The following is a 16503-nucleotide window of genomic DNA, read 5'->3' on the forward strand; positions in this document are numbered from 1 at the left end:
CAGGTTCAGGGCGTTCCCGTAACGGGTTTATATGCCCCGATTTTACCAACTGAAGCACTGGTATGTGAACATGGGACCAACACAGATGCCTTCAGCTGCCCAGCGCACATGGAACAGGTCAGCCAGTGTCATAGAAACAAAACTGCTGACAGATGCCCTTTAGAGAATGTTCATCTTCACTGTCAGCAAGCAGAGGTCTAGAGAATGATAAGAAATTGAGATACAAAATACATAAGAACGGCCACTTTACGCATGAGTGACGCGTCACCATTGTGGCCAGTGATTGGCTGCAGCGTTAACGTGTCCTGCCTCAAAACAGATGTTGATGCGGGGAGACCAGATACCTGCCAGGCAGCAATGGAGCACAGCCAGCAGTGGAGATAAAGGTATGATCCCCACCATAAGCTGGCCCTGTTGTGGGGTCTGTAAAAACAAAACATAAAGGTGAACAACCCCTCTAATTCAACACTAAAACATGGCCACATGTAATAGATACACAACCAGTTATCTAAAATAACTAATGTGCTGATCAATAAAGTTGTTACAAAATAAATAAATAATAGGAACCGACGCATGCGCACACTCTACAAGCGCGTCTACGGCTCTTCTTTTTTGCGTTCCACGCCTCAATATTATTCATCTACGTCATGGGGGCTTCGCAGTATTATAGCTGTCTACCGATGCGCCTGTTGAAATTCTATCATTATATTACCCGTCATACGCCAATATTTCTCCTGCCATATACATTCCCATTCATAGAGCGGCAGCTTGTGGTGTAGATGTGACCTGTCAGCCGGTGACTAGGCGGTCTTCTCGTATCACAGGCGCCCTGAAGCCGCTCTCTGCTGAGGGGCCTTTCTCACAGAGCGGACGGCGGCGGTGGCCAAGATGTCGTCGACCAAGAATTTTCGCGTTAGTGACGGAGACTGGATTTGCCCGGATAAAAAGTGAGTCCGGAGCGTTGTGGGGGAGACAGTCCATAGTGAGGGATGGAGGGGCGGCTATAGAGAAGACATGGCGGGGAGGGGGCCAGCAGGGTCGGCCTTCCTGTGGAGAGGCCTGGGCTAGGGTCCCTGGGTGGTGGGGGCTGCCCTGGAGGTGACCTGTGGCCCCTCAGCATAGGCTCTGGCCTCCTGACTCCATCTGAACTGTTAGGGAATTGCATTGTGAGCAGTTTTCTCATATTATTAGCCCGAGGCCTCCAGGAATGGGGAGGATGGAGGGGGTTCACTTCAGTGGGGCTGAGCTGCAGTACCAGACAAGGCCTGTGGATAGGAGGGGCGCTCCTTCAGGTTGAAGAAAAGTAGAGTCTTTATTTTCTTCTGAACCTGTAAATCTCCAGGACGAGGGATAAGGGTCCGACCAGGGGGGGCCCGCACGCTCCATTTGAATGTTAGGCTACTTTCACACTTGAGTTTCTGGGTCCCCCTGTGAGATCTGTTTCAGGGATCTCACAAGCGGCCCAAAACGGATCAGTTCAGCCCCAATGCATTCTGAATGGATAAGGATCCGTTCAGAATGCATCAGTTTGGCTGCGTTGGGTCTCCGTTACGTTTTTTAGACGGTCACTAAGGCTACTTTCCCACCTGCGTTCGGTGCGGATCTGTCTGATATCTGCACAGACGGATCCGCACCGATGATGCCAACGATTGTATCCGTTCAGAACGGATCCGTTTGCAATGTGAAGAACAAAGTCAAAACGGATCCGTCCTGACTTACAATGAAAGTCAATAGGAGGAGGATCCGTTTTCAATTGCACCATATTGTGTCAGTGAAAACTGATCCGTCCCCACTGACTTACATTGTAAGGCCTCTTTCACACTTGCGTTGTCCGGATCCGTCGTGTACTCCACTTGCCGGAATTACACGCCGGATCTGGAAAAACGCAAGTGAACTGAAAGCATTTGAAGACTGATCCGTCTTCAAAATGCGTTCAGTGTTACTATGGCAGCCAGGACGCTATTAAAGTCCTGGTTGCCATAGTAGGAGCGGGGGAGCAGTATACTTACAGTCCGTGCGGCTCCAGAGTGACGCCAGAGCGCCCCATGCCATGCGATCACGTCATCCATGTGCGTGGGGCGCCCTGACGTCACTCTGGAGCACCCCGGGAGCCGCACGGACGGTAAGTATGCTGCTCCCCCGCTCCCCGCTACACTTTACCATGGCTGCCAGGACTTTAGCGTCCTGGCAGCCATGGTAACCATTCAGAAAAAGCTAAACGCCGGATCCGGCAATGCGCCGAAACGACGTTTAGCTTAAGGCCGCATCCGGATCAATGCCTTTCAATGGACATTAATTCCGGATCCGGCCTTGCGGCAAGTGTTCAGGATTTTTGGCCGGAGCAAAAAGCGCAGCATGCTGCGGTATTTTCTCCGGCCAAAAAACGTTCCGTTCCGGAACTGAAGACATCCTGATGCATCCTGAACGGATTTCTCTCCATTCAGAATGCATTAGGATAATCCTGATCAGGATTCTTCCGGCATAGAGCCCCGACGACGGAACTCTATGCCGGAAGAAAAGAACGCAGGTGTGAAAGAGCCCTTATTCAGGAGGGATCTATTTGGCTCTGCATCGTCAGGCGGACATCAAAACGCTGCAGGCAGCCTCCAGAGCGGAATGGAGGCGCAACGGAGCCAAACTGATGCATTCTGAGCGGATCCTTATCCATTCAGAATGCATTGGGGCTGAACTGATCCGCTTTGAACCGTTTGTGAGATCCCTGAAACAGATCTCACAAATGGAATTCAAAACGTCAGTGTGAAAGTAGCCTAAAGCGCAGCTTGCAGCGTTTTGGTGTGCGCCTGACGATGCAGAGGCAAACGGATCCGTCCTGACTTACAATGTAAGTCAATGGAGACGGATCTGTTTTTCACTGATACAATATGGTGCAATTGAAAACGGATCCATCTCCCATTGACTTTCAATGTAAGTCAAGACGGATCCGTTTTGACTTAGACTTTTTTTTAATGAATAATGCAAACGGATTCGTTATTAACAGATACAAGCGTTTGCATTATTCGTGTGGATCCATCTGTGCAGATACAAACGGATCCGCACTAAACGCGAGTGTGAAAGTAGCCTTACATGTGCGCTTGGCAGCTGAAGGCATCCGTGTTGGTCCCATGTTCATATGTGTCCGCATTGCTGAGAAAAAGGATGTTTTATTATATGCAAATGAGCCTCTAGGAGCAACAGGGGCGTTACCATTACACCTAGAGGCTCTGCTCTCTCTGCACTTTGACAGGACTGGGTGTAATGAAACTTTCATTACATGGTCCTGTGAATCAAAGTGCAGAGAGAGCAGAGCCTCTAGGTGTAATGGTAACGCCCCCGTTGCTCCTAGAGGCTCATTTGCATATAATAAAACATATTTTTTCTCAGCAATGCAGAGACATGGGATCAACATGGATGCCTTCAGCTGCCAAGAGCACATATAACAGGTCAGCCAGTGTCATAGGTACAAAACTGCTGACAGATGTCCTTTAAAGTGCCGTCTGTGCCCAATACTCATGCTGGGTTCTGGCCCGCCCAGGGTGCAGTGGCATCTCTCAATGCCCGATGTTATATAGGACGGGTGGAGAAGTCTGGACAGCGCCTTTCATTTTCTGGCTGCTCCATGTGTTTTCCTTGTGTGTGCTATGGACAGTCGCGCTCGTGTAAGGGCTGCCTGTACCCAGGGGGTTCGCGGGTGCAGCCGCTTGCAGATTGCTGGGCTGCATCTGTACTCGCAACTTAAAGAGGACCTTTCACCAGAAAAAAACTTCTAAACTAACTACACAGACATGTAGAGCGGCGCCCAGGGATCCCCCTGCACTTACTGGTATACCTGGGCGCCGCTCCGTTTTCCCGGTATAGCCTCCGGTATCTTCATAGTTAGGCTCCACCCAGGGGAACCTGCCAGCGCCTCCTTCTCCCATGCTGCAGCGCTGGCCAATCACAGCAGCTCAGCTCATAGCCTGAGGGACTTTTTTCTCTCTCAGGCTATGAGCTGAGCGCTGCGATTGGCCAGCTCTGCATCATGGGAGAAGGAGGCGCTGGCAGGTTCCCCTGGGTGGAGCCTAACTATGAAGATACCGGAGGCAATAACGGCAGAACGGAGCGGCGCCCAGGTATACCAGTAATTGCAGGGGGATCCCTGGGCGCCGCTCTACATGTCTGTGTAGTTAGTTTAGAAGTTTTTTTCTTCTGGTGAAAGGTCCTCTTTAAGCTACTGCAAGTGCAGCTCAGGAGTAAGCAGCAATCTGCTTGAGATTAGCGCGGCCCCTACGGGAACATGACGCAGCTTCAGCAGGGCATGTGACTATGGTTGGGGTGTGATCAGGGGCGTAGCTAAAGGCTCATGGGCATTGGGGCAAGAGTTCAGCTTGGGGCCCCTCTTCCCTCAGTGCTCTGTGGCCAGGGGAAGGGAAGCACATAGCCTGCACCCGACCCCTTCCCTCCAGCCAGAGGTGTACCTCGACCAGCATGCACTTTCTATATTACCGGTGTATTCTTATATGGCAGAAGGATCATTGGGCCCAGTAGCGACTGCTACCTCTGCACCCCCTATAGCTACGCCCCTGGGTGCGATCACTTCTGCACTGGAAAAGAGAGGCTTTCAAAAAGGGAGCATTTTTTTTATTTATTTTTTATGGATTTCTGCCAGTCAGTAATGTTGTTTGTTTTTTTTTGGGCGGGGGGGGGGGGAGGGGGGGGGGAACGTTTTCATAGACTTTTTTAACTAATAGGTCTCCAGTATCTGATCGGTGGGAGTGCGACACTCGGGCCCACCACCCATCAGCTGTTTGAGAAGGCACCGCCACTCCTGTGAGCACCGTGGCCTTCATCTCTATGGGCCTAGACATGAATAGAGTGGCAGTGCCCAGCAGTTGGACCTTTTTCAGTATTTTGCGTTCAGTTTTTTTCACTGATCCGTTGTTTCCATTTCCGTTCCGTTTTTCCGTATGACACCTTCAGTAATTACATAGAAAAATTGGGCTGGGCATAACATTTTCAATAGATGGTTCCGCAAGAACGGATACGGAAGACATACGGATGCATTTCCAAATGTGTTCCGTTTTATTTTTTTTGCGGACCGTTGACTTGAATGGCGCCACGGAACGTGATTTGCGGGCAATAATAGAACATGTTCTAATCTTACAATGGAACGGAAATACGTAAACGGAGTGCATTCTGTTTTTTTATGCGGAACCATTGAAATGAATGGTTCTGTATACAGAATGCAAAAGGCAGCCCGTATACGGAACGCAAAAAACGGTTGTGTGAAACAGGCCTAAGGGTCCATTCACACATCCGTATGTGTTTTGCGGATCCGCAAAACACGGACACCGGCAATGTGCGTTACGCATTTTGCAGACCGCACATCGCCAGCACTATAATAGAAAATGCCTAATCTTGTCCACAAATGCGGACAAGAATAGGACATGTTCTATTTTTTTCGGGAACGGAATTGCGGACCCGGAAGTGCGGATAAGCATTACCGGATCCGGGCAGCACATAGTGTGGCCCCATAGAAATGAATGGGTCCACAATTCCGTTCCGCAAAATGCGGAAAAGAATTGCGGACGTGTGAATGGAGCCTAATAGTGGTTTTGTGAAAATGGTGCCAAGAAAGTGTCACAAAGCCGGCAGCTATGAATACACTCACCAGCAGCCGGTATGAAGGTGACACGTTGTAGACATTAGCGCATTTATTGGAGATTATCTGCTGGCCGGTGTTTGCTTTGTCGGGAATGAAATGGCGGTTTATCTCTAGTTCTGACCAGTAAGAAGTCTCGTTACTCTGCCGACCATTATTTGCCTTTTGCTTTTTTTTTTAGATGTGGAAATGTAAACTTTGCCAGAAGGACTAGCTGCAACCGATGTGGCCGAGGTGCGGTTATCCCGTGATGAATACTCGCTGTCTGTAGGTTTTAACCCGTTATGTTATTATACATATAATGTTATTTTTATAATTTAAGAAAAAACAACGGATGCTAAAATGATGAAGGCTGGAGGGACGGAGATCGGGAAAACGCTGGCAGAGAAGAGCCGCGGATTGTTTAGTGCCAACGACTGGCAATGCAAAACGTAAGTAGACTGCGCCTCAGTATACAGGTCAGTCTCGTCTGCCCATACACCTTCCATGGCTGTCACTTTCTCAGCCAACAGCAGCTCCTCCAAACTTCTGCATGCACATGCTTGCTTGGTTTGGCCTAGCATACATGTGATTTCAGTGGTTGGAGATTAAAAAAATAAAAAAAAAGCTGTTGCCAGGTGACCGTGGGGGCGGCTTTTCTTCTGCTGGAACAAAAGAATTGAATGTTGACATGCAACTTGCCCGAGGCTTTTTTTTTATTTTTTTTTATCCAGCTCCTGTCTGTACCAGCACTGCCTTGCTGAAGGCTGGACTATTGCCAGGCTTTAGCAGATCGGGCACAGGCAGAGGAGGGATATGTTGTGCTGAACTCCTGCCCTGCGCTTGCTCTGTTCTGCTAGACCCTGCACCATGCAAGGCTTTAGCAGAGCAGAACAAGTGGGTGCAGGGCAGGAGTTCAGCATAGCACATTGCTCCTCTGCCTGTGCCCGCTCTGCTAAAGCCTGTCACAGCATATTTACTTCAGGCTTTAGGAGAGCAGCGCTGGTACAGACACGAACGGTGATGTACTATGAGGCTTCTGCGGTCAGTGCAGCCACAGGGGAATCCGTATTCCCATACACAGCCGTTTAAAGGGAGTACAGATTGGTAAGCGCTATAAGCACCTGAACTGCAGGTGTCTGGATCACATGGTAAAATAGAGTATGTTAGAAAACATCATTTTGGGGCATTTATGGTAGTTTTAATAAACCTTATTTATAAGTTAAGGTAGATTTTTAGGTGCCACAATCTGAAGGCAACTACTGAAATAATTATCCGTATTTCGCTTCACATTACGGTGCAGTCATAGGAGCTTTGTCCGAGTTCTTGGGAATCTTTACCCAGCGGCAAAGCATTTCAGAAGCCATAGTGGCCATTATAGAGCTTTTGTTCTGAATGTTGAGGTCTGAGATGGGGCTTACACCACCAATGTCCTCTTATCTCGCACCCCCGAGCCACATATGCGGTTTCCACGTTTGTTTTTTTGCAGGTTTTTTACTTTGTGCTTTTCTTTTAGTTGTGGAAATGTCAACTGGGCAAGAAGATCAGAGTGTAACATGTGCAACACCCCAAAGTATGCAAAGCTGGAGGAGAGGACCGGTATAGCGCTTCTTTAAATTATTATTATTATTTATATATATTTTTTTTGCCATCTTCTGTGAATTTGTAAAGAACTGAACACTTTAAAGGGGTTGTGTCACTTCACCAAATAGCATTTATTATGTCGAGAAAGTTAAAGGGGTTATCTAAGACCTATAATGCCCCTCACAGAGGTTGTATTTACCTCGCACCCACGTTGCTTCTGATGCTGGCACGTCCGTCATTGCGTCTTCCTGTGACGCGGATGAAACCATGGGGGAGGCATCAAATAGCAGAGGCTGCGATGTGGACAAGCCTCCCTAGCATCCCCCGCCGATGCTAGGGAGGCTCGTTCCAGTCGCTGCCTGCTATTAGCTGTTTTCAGAAGCGACGCGGGGAGTGAGGTAAGTGCAACCTCATTGAGGGGCCCGGGCATATGGGGAAGGGGGCATTATAACCCCTTTAATACTCACTTTTCCATCACATTATACACTGCTCGTATCCAGGGGTTATGACCACCCTGCAATCCATCAGTGGTGGTCGTGCTTGCACGCTATATAGAACAGTACCAGCCTATGTGCCCTCCCACAGCCCCGGCCACCAAAAGCGGCAACTTTTTCCTATCATGTGTAAGCACGGCCACTACTGCTGCTGGAATCCAGGGTGGTCGTAACCATGGAAACGAGCAGTGTATAATTGAGTAGAAAAATGAATCAAGCCAGCAAAGGAGGCAATATGGATAATAACAATACCTTAGTAAGTGCCTTGTAGTAATTTTTCTCTACATAATAAATGCCACTTGCTGAAGTGAGACAACCCCTTTAACTTTGTACCTGGTGTTATATAATATTGTCATATTTCTATATACAGGTTATGGTGGCGGTTTCAATGAACGTGAAAATGTAGAATACATAGAGCGAGAAGAGTCGGATGGAGAGTATGATGAGGTAAAAGAAATGCTGCTCTGTTAACCCCTTAATGACCAGAATGTTTTGGTGCAAAATGACCAGACACTTTTTAGGTTTAAAGGGAATGTCCAGGACATGGTTATTGATGACCTATCCAGAGCTCGCTAAGACAGCTGATCGGTGGGAGGTGCCCATTGCTGAACCCCTGCTGATCTGATAATGATTACCAATCTTGAGGGCAAAGATCTAATGTGTACAGTCAGCTTTAGCTCCAGACAACCCCTTTAACGGCCCTGTTTTACATTTTTTTACTACAATATTTATCCTGAATTTTTTTATGATTAGCTAAGTGCTAAAATATACAACATTTATTTTTTTTCTTAATTTATAGTAACTAAGTAATTTCATTGATTTATTGCTTGTGCAAACACAAACTGTACTTCTGTACTTATTTTATTTTTTTGATTTCTAGTTTGGACGAAAAAAGAAGAAATACCGTGGAAAGCCACCCAGTGCAAAATCTATACCAAAAGGTGATGAAAAGGTGTCTGGAGGTGAAGAGGAGGAAGAGGGTGAAGAGGAGGAGGATGAAGAAGAAGGAGATCTATCAAAATATAAGTTGGATGATGTAAGTGACTGTAATATTTATGACCTATCCTTAGGATAAGTCATCAATATTAGATCATTGGGGTCTGACTCCGGGCATCCCCGCCAGTCAGCTGTTGGAATGGGTTGAATAAGCTTTAGGACAGCCCAACTCCGTACATTGGGTAGTAGCCATGAATGGTACTGTAGCACTGTTCCAATTCAGTTGTCCGGTTTCTGCATATTGATAACCTGATGTAAGGATAGGTGATCAATATCAGATCGGTGGGGTCCAACTTCCAACACCCCATCGATCAGCAGTTCTAAAAAGGCACCTGAAAGGACACACCAAGAATCAGACAGCTCTGTTCTCTTGTGTAAGTGGCTGTGTTGGGCAACTAAAGCTGAGCTCCTATTCACTTGAAACTAGGGCTACAATGTTTACTCAATTGAATCGAGTAATTCGACACAAAAAAAATCCTTAATGCTAATTTTTTGCTTCGAGGATTCATTTGTGTCATGTAGCCACGGAGCGCGAGTGAAGCGCTTGCTGTTACTTGCACTCCTTGGTCACCCGCCAGCCCACACCACTCTGCCCTGTACTGTATCCTGACACATCGTCAGGTCGTAGTGCACGTAAGCACACACTATGACCCGATGCTGTGTGACATCAGGACTACAGTGCAGCGCGCAGAGAAGAAAACTGAGGAGCTGTGGAGCGGCACCCCTACAAGATATATAAGTGTTGCACTGGGGGGGAAGCTTATGGCACTAGGGGGGAGCTGATGGCACGGGGCAAATGGCACTGGTGGTAACTGATGGCATAGCGGGCTGATGGCACGGGGGGGGGCAGCTGATGGCACGGGGGGCAGCTGATGACAAGAGGACTGATGGTATGGGGGAGCTGATGGCACTGGGGGGAGGATGATGGCAAGAGGATTGATGGCACTGGGGGGAAGCTGATGGCACTGGGGGGAAGCTAATGGCACTGGAGGGCTGATGGCAAGAGGACTGATGGCACTGGGGGGAAGCTAATGGCACTGGATGGCTGATGGCAAGAGGACTGATGGCACTGGAGGGCTGATGGCAAGAGGACTGATGGTATGGGGAAGCTGATGGCACGGGGGCTAATGGCACTGGGAGTAACTGATGGCATAGAGGACTGATGGCACTGGGAGTAACTGATGGCATAGAGGACTGATGGCACTGGGGGGAAGCTGATGGCACAGGGCTGATGGCACTGGGGGTAACTGATGGCATAGAGGACTGATGGCACTGGGGGGTATCTGATGACCTTTTATAAAGGAAAACATTCTTTTAATTAGTTATTTCTTATTGGAGTACTCGATTAATCGTTGGATTAAACGATAGAATACTTGATTACTAAAATAATCCATAGCTGCAGCGCTACTTGAAACACAATTTCTTTTTATTGCTGCATGAACTCATCAACTTATTTATTTTTTTTCCCAGTGAACTTCAATTCGGAAAATGTATTTCCTAATAACTGTCATGTTCCCAATCATTTGTTTTTAGGACGAAGAAGAGGATGACGATGGCGACCTTTCAAAATATAACCTTGCCAGTGATGAGGAAGATTCTGGTAAAAATAAGAATCCCGCTCGTGGCAGATCTAAATCCCATTCTTCCCACTCCTCCTCCCATACAAGCTCAAGGTCTAGGTCCAGGTAAACGGGTACAGGTCAAGGGAAAAGCCGGGCAAAATGTCAGTATCTATTTTTAACTTTTTCCTTTATTTTTTATTTTTATTTTTTTAATGTAATTATTTACTACTTTATATTCTAGAGCCGACGTTATCTTGTGCAATGTCATGAAGTGTCTTCACTGCTTTTTATCTGCACATTACTTTCTTTAAATATTCTACTTTCACTGTTCGTATGATAGTTTTCATCCTTTCATAGGCAACTAGTTCTGCATTTACCTGCAATGAACACAGTGCCTCCATGATGTGTGCTCTGTGGCTGTACACATGGATGTGGTTCTGTTGTTGGATATTATTCTGTCTGAGGGATCATGCATGTGATGAGCATCCTCGGGATAGGCCTTCTGTGTCTGGCGGGGGTTCCACACCCTGTACCTCTGCTGCTCCCATTGAAGGGGAAGGTAATCACCTTGCATGGAGCTCTGTAGTTCCGGAGCCGCTGCAGGTCCTCATGTCTGTGGGGTGTCGGACCCCAGCCAATCGGATATTGATGGCCTCTCCTAAGGATGGGCCATAAGTTGTAAAATACTGGAATGAAGATAAATGCAGCGATTGGAAGAGGCAGAATGACTACTCCTGGGCATAAGAGTACTACCGAGGCCAGTCTCAGATTAGCCTAAGGCATGAACATATTGTGCCCCTATTCCACTCCTCTCAAACCAATATGATTTTCTATATTGGCAGATACGAATAATAAATTGTAATAGGAGTACAGATGGGTGGGTGGTACAAAGGGGACAGCCCACGCTGCCATACAATCTTGTAATATTTTGCTATGCGCGGCAGCTATATATAAGAGCAGGGATCATCAGAACGCATGCCTAGAGTCAGTAGTCACATCCATTTTTAAATCAGTATAAGCAGATTTGTCCTTACAGCTGCTAGGACAGATTCCTCTGTAGACTCTACTCCGACTCCATGTGTAACGCGTTTACATTGATGCATTGTTTATACAGTTCACTTTACCACAGGAGCATAAGCATTATGGGTGAAGGGGACCACCTCTGGGACTCCACACATAATAAGAGTAAGGGCTCATGCACCCGGCCGCTCCGTGCTTTAGGCAGTCCCCAATGCATGGGTAACATCCGCGCGGTTTCCGCAAACGGATGCAGGCCCATTCAGCTTGATTGGGTCCGTGATCTGTGCGCCCCTGAAAAAATAGAACATGTTCTATTTTTTTTTTTGTGGTGCGGAGGCACGGAGAGGAGCCCTACAGAAGCACTCCATGCACAAACAGGCGGGGCTCGTATATTGCAGGGGCCGCAATATGGGCCCGGCCAGCACACGTTCGTGTGCATGATCCCGAAGAGCCCTTACTGTACAGTTTTTTAGTCCCGAGAGGTGATGTTCACAAGCATTCTCCCCAAGACTCAATGACCCCACCTATAAAATTTTCCAAATGTCCCTTCTATGGTTTGTCATTTAGACAACTCATCCTAGGGGCTGTTCACATCATGTTTTGTCCCACATGTAAGATATACATTGGGAGAAAAAATGGTGCAAAAGCGTAATAGGTTATGCCTTTTTAGAGTCTAGCCATATGTATGCATATGTTTAGTTCTTTTGCAATGGCACCCTATGGCGACAGAAGCCACAGTATGGGGGTCCTTCTGTTTAAGGCATCTGTTTAACATATGCATTTAATGTGGGACAAAAGGGTGACGTGAGCACAGCCTTACACTGTCTTTCAGAAATGGACGTCTCTAGATTCCACTCCCACCACAAAGGGGTGGGGGGGGGGTTAAGAGGAGAAAGTGCGCACAATAGGGTAGTATGTTCAAACAGGTAATAGAATGGAGTGAGAACTAAGGGGGCTAGCCTTGTAAGGTTGTGCAAATGATAGGCACAACCCTATGGGAGACTTGTGTGAATTAGACCTATTCATTAGGAGAGCAGCCGCAGGGAGAGTTTCATTCGGATTGCATGTCCAGTCCCCCGAAGGATACTTGTAGCGGAAAAGAGGATCTGCTTAGGCGCAAGAACACCGGTGGAGGCGGCCGTGATCATCAAATATAAATTCCTTCTTCATTTGAGAAAAGCGCATGTGTACATTAAAACAACACGTTTCGGGGATAGGTAGTTCCCCCTCCATCAGGGAGTGTTATTAGTAGGGCTTTCTTATAAGTCATAAGTTGTGTTGTTGGCTTTCGTATTTTTACATGTCACTTGTTTGTAAGGTGGTTTTTCCATTTTTATTATACTTTGTGCCCCAAGCCTTTACCTTGGGATCCTGTAAGTAGCAGAAAGTGATTCATGCAGTCATTTTGTGCATCGATTGACTGAACAGGAAAAAAAATGCACCGTGTTGTTTCAGATCCCGTTCAAGAAGCTCTTCCAGTTCCAAATCAAGATCTCGCTCTAGCTCAAGGGAACGTTCTCGATCTCGTGGTTCAAAATCAAGGTGAATAGGGGGTACCGCGCTGTGTTCGCAAGTGGTTCAAGATGTCTTTAACCACTGATTTTATTTACTGTTCCCAGAACGTGACCTCCTACTGATAAGGGGACATTGTGTTTGCTGCAGTTTCTTAATATACTCTAGCTAAAGGTTATATTGTAATATCTAATAGACCTATATTATTAAAGGGCGATTCCCATCTTATCACTATATGATCAGTGTAGAGTCCATGATCCCAAGGAGGGAAGTGGGGCCACAAAGCTTATTTGAGGCTGCATCCCCTTCAAGTCAATGAGGCTGGCTGCAGTACCCTACACACTGCGTCACGGTAAGCATAAAACGTAGAAGAGGATGCAGTGCAACATCAGTTCTGTGACCCCCTTCTAACTTGGGACCCCCACCAATCATAAAGTGATGACATATACTAGTAATAAGCCATCACCTTAGCAGGTGGGAACACCCCTTAAATATTAATTTAGGAAGTTGTTGGGAAAAGGGTAAGTGATGTTATTTTTTAAGAAGTCCTCAGTTGTTGTCTCTGCTTTCTATAGATTTCTTTTGTTTCCTGTGAATTCTGTCATTAAATGATATCAATTTTTAATCAATAAAGATCCAGCTCCAGATCCCACCGAGGTTCTTCTTCCCCCAAAAAAAGATCTTACGCAAGTTCTCATTCGTCGTCCTCTTCTTCAGAGAGGGGAAAGAAAAGGAGCCGCTCCAAGTCTTCGTCTGGTGACCGCAAAAAAAGGCGATCAAGATCACGGTCAACAGAAAGGTTTGGGTTACCGTAGAATCGGAGGGGGAATGTCAGTGAAAGGGAAAAATGGGAAGAGTCAGAACTTTTTATGTAAAAATGTCAATTTTGTCACGTTTTTTAGATTATTCTCCCAGAATTATTAGTGCTTGGCTAAGCATTTACGGATGTTAAAGAGAAATCCAGTTGCAATTTACATTATATATTCCATAGCCACTGCTTCCTCTCAATGGGAGTATTTCTGCTATAATACTGCTCCTATGTACACTAATATAACTACTATAATATATGTCTATTAGGTACTGCGCAACGTGCTCCCTGTATACTTCCCCTACCTGTCGGTACTCAAGGGCTCGCAGTGTACTATAATACTTCTCCTATGTACAAGAATATAACTACTATAATACTGCTCCTATGTACAAGAATATAACTACTATAATACTGCTCCTATGTACAAGAATATAACTAGTATAATACTGCCTCCTATGTACAGGAATATAAATACTATAATACTGCCTCCTATGTACAAGAATATAACTACTATAATACTGCATCCTATGTACAAGAATATAACTACTATAACACTGCCTCCTATGTACAAGAATATAACTACTATAATACTGCTCCTATGTACATGAATATAACTACTATAATACTGCCTCCTATGTACAGGAATATAACTAGTATAATACTGCTCCTATGTACAAGAATATAACTAGTATAATACTGCTCCTATGTACAAGAATATATCTACTATAATACTGCTCCTATGTACAAGAATATAACTACTATAATACTTCTCTTATGTACAAGAATATAACTACTATAATACTGCCTCCTATGTACAAGGAGATAACTAGTATAATACTGCTCCTATGTACAGGAATATAAATACTATAATACTGCCTCCTATGTACAGGAATATAAATACTATAATACTGCCTCCTATGTACAAGAATATAACTACTATAATACTGCATCCTATGTACAAGAATATAACTACTATAATACTGCCTCCTATGTACAAGAATATAACTACTATAATACTGCTCCTATGTACAAGAATATAACTACTATAATACTGCCCCTATGTACAAGAATATAACTACTATAATACTGCCTCCTATGTACAAGAATATATAGTATAACACTGCCTCCTATGTACAAGAATATATAGTATAATACTGCCTCCTACGTACAAGAATATATAGTATAATACTGCCTCCTACGTACAAGAATATATAGTATAATACTAGCTGTAGCAAGGAATATGCAGCTGACTTGGTGGAAATGCTTTGCTTTTGCCTGACTTTTTTCTTTTACATGCCACAATATCATGTCTTCCTCATATACAATTATGTTAGAGTACACATGTGCACTGTCATGACTTTTGCTTTCGTATACGGTTCTATAGTGCGCTGACTCTATCAGATCACTTTACAGGCTGTAGTTTGTTCTTTAAATTCCTTTATTAACAAGAAACTACTTTTTGATTTTCTGTGTTTCAGGCGCAGACATTCCCCCGCTGGGTCGTCCCATTCTGGCTCACGATCATCGAGTTCCAAAAAGAAATAGATATTTAGGATAGACGGGAGAATAAACACACAAAAAAACAGAGCAGATAAGAGGCATCATGAACCACACGGAGATGAGCTGCGGTAGAGGAGGCGCACGCTCTTGTGCTTCCGCTACAGCCACACACAACCGATGTACAACTGTAGCATTTTAAGCCATAAGTTCAAAACCGCCTCCCTCCTCTACCTCTCCCCGTAGGAAGTGGGACACAATAGATGGCAATAATATGGCTTAGACTTGGTTTAAAACATTGTGATGCATATTTTGAATGGATTTTTTTTTTTTTTCTGGTGCGTGTCCATGTTCCTGTATTTCCAAACTATTACAACCCCCTCCCTCCTACTCGGATAATGTGAACTTCTCTCATCCACTGCAATCCTTATGGCTTAAAATGCAAAAAAAAAAAAAAGTACAGAGCTAAAGCCCTAATATTTTTATGGTGTTACAAGGTAAGTATTTGTCTTACTCCATCTTGGCATTATGCCGGCCGCCGGAGCAATTCTAATATACAGATCATTGTTAGGACATAGTACACACACCCCAAATACTTCTACTCTGTCCCACCAGCCCCAAAGACCCCCATTACGAGTCATTGTCCTTGTTACTTTACCCCTTTTTATTTGTGTTTCACCTACTCATGAATGTAAGCTGTCCCCCGGCGAATTACTGTATCTTTATGCCCATTGCTTCCTATAATGCTTCTGTTGACATATGTATGCCGAAAATGTAATCTGAGGCTCCGTCACCAGCTTTGCACTCAATGGGCGAGAGGGTTTTGCCATTCTATACATCAGTGTTTCCCAACCAGTGTGCCTCCAGCTGTTGCAAAACTACAACTCCCAGCATGCCCGGACAGCCTTTGATTGTGCGGGCATGCTGGGAGTTGTAGTTTTGCAACAGCTGGAGGCACACTGGTTGGGAAACACCGCTATAGATGACGTCTCAACGAAAATGAATTCTGAAATGATTATATTTTTTTTGTCTGATAGTTTTTTGCGTGGTGCTTTTTTATTTTTTATTTTTTTTCCCTCTGTAGACCTGTGACAATAAAATGATGACTCCTGCACTTCTTGTTTGTGTTGTATAGAGAATAAGAAGGGGGCAGACGTCCTGTCCGTGCTAAATGTATGTAGAAAAATCTGGTAAATTCTTGCCTGGCATGCAGATTGCAAGATCATTGGGATCATCGGTGGACGGCCACAGCCTGGAAATGATGATAAATATCCCTGGGCCAATGGTCACACGTCGCCTATCCACTCTCCTTTTTGTGAAGTGGCAAAGGTTGCATAGAAGCACCACTTGCGTCTAGGTTTAGGCGCAGTGACAATTAAAACAAAAAATTGCAAATTGTGACAGAAAGGGGGA

The 16503-nt window shown here is 45.4% G+C and overlaps 1 protein-coding gene across 3 annotated transcripts; it reads left to right on the forward strand.

The window, feature by feature from the left end:
- Positions 1 to 826: 826 nt before the first annotated feature.
- Positions 827 to 16204, forward strand: ZRANB2 (zinc finger RANBP2-type containing 2). 3 transcript variants are annotated; one of them, XM_044301034.1, is made up of 10 exons: positions 827 to 947; positions 5820 to 5872; positions 5961 to 6069; positions 7134 to 7216; positions 8066 to 8142; positions 8576 to 8731; positions 10225 to 10376; positions 12729 to 12815; positions 13420 to 13584; positions 15072 to 16204. In XM_044301034.1, the coding sequence occupies exons 1-10, from the start codon at positions 889 to 891 to the stop codon at positions 15136 to 15138; spliced, it is 1008 nt and encodes a 335-aa protein (XP_044156969.1). In that variant the 5' UTR covers positions 827 to 888; the 3' UTR covers positions 15139 to 16204. The 3 variants fall into 3 exon arrangements, with proteins under 3 accessions (XP_044156969.1, XP_044156971.1, XP_044156970.1); XM_044301036.1 differs by having other exon boundaries at positions 10225 to 10291; XM_044301035.1 differs by lacking the exon at positions 15072 to 16204 and having other exon boundaries at positions 10225 to 10291; positions 13420 to 14047.
- The last annotated feature ends 299 nt before the right edge of the window (positions 16205 to 16503 follow it).

Source organism: Bufo gargarizans, chromosome 7, assembly GCF_014858855.1.
Source record: "Bufo gargarizans isolate SCDJY-AF-19 chromosome 7, ASM1485885v1, whole genome shotgun sequence".
NCBI lineage: Eukaryota > Metazoa > Chordata > Amphibia > Anura > Bufonidae > Bufo > Bufo gargarizans.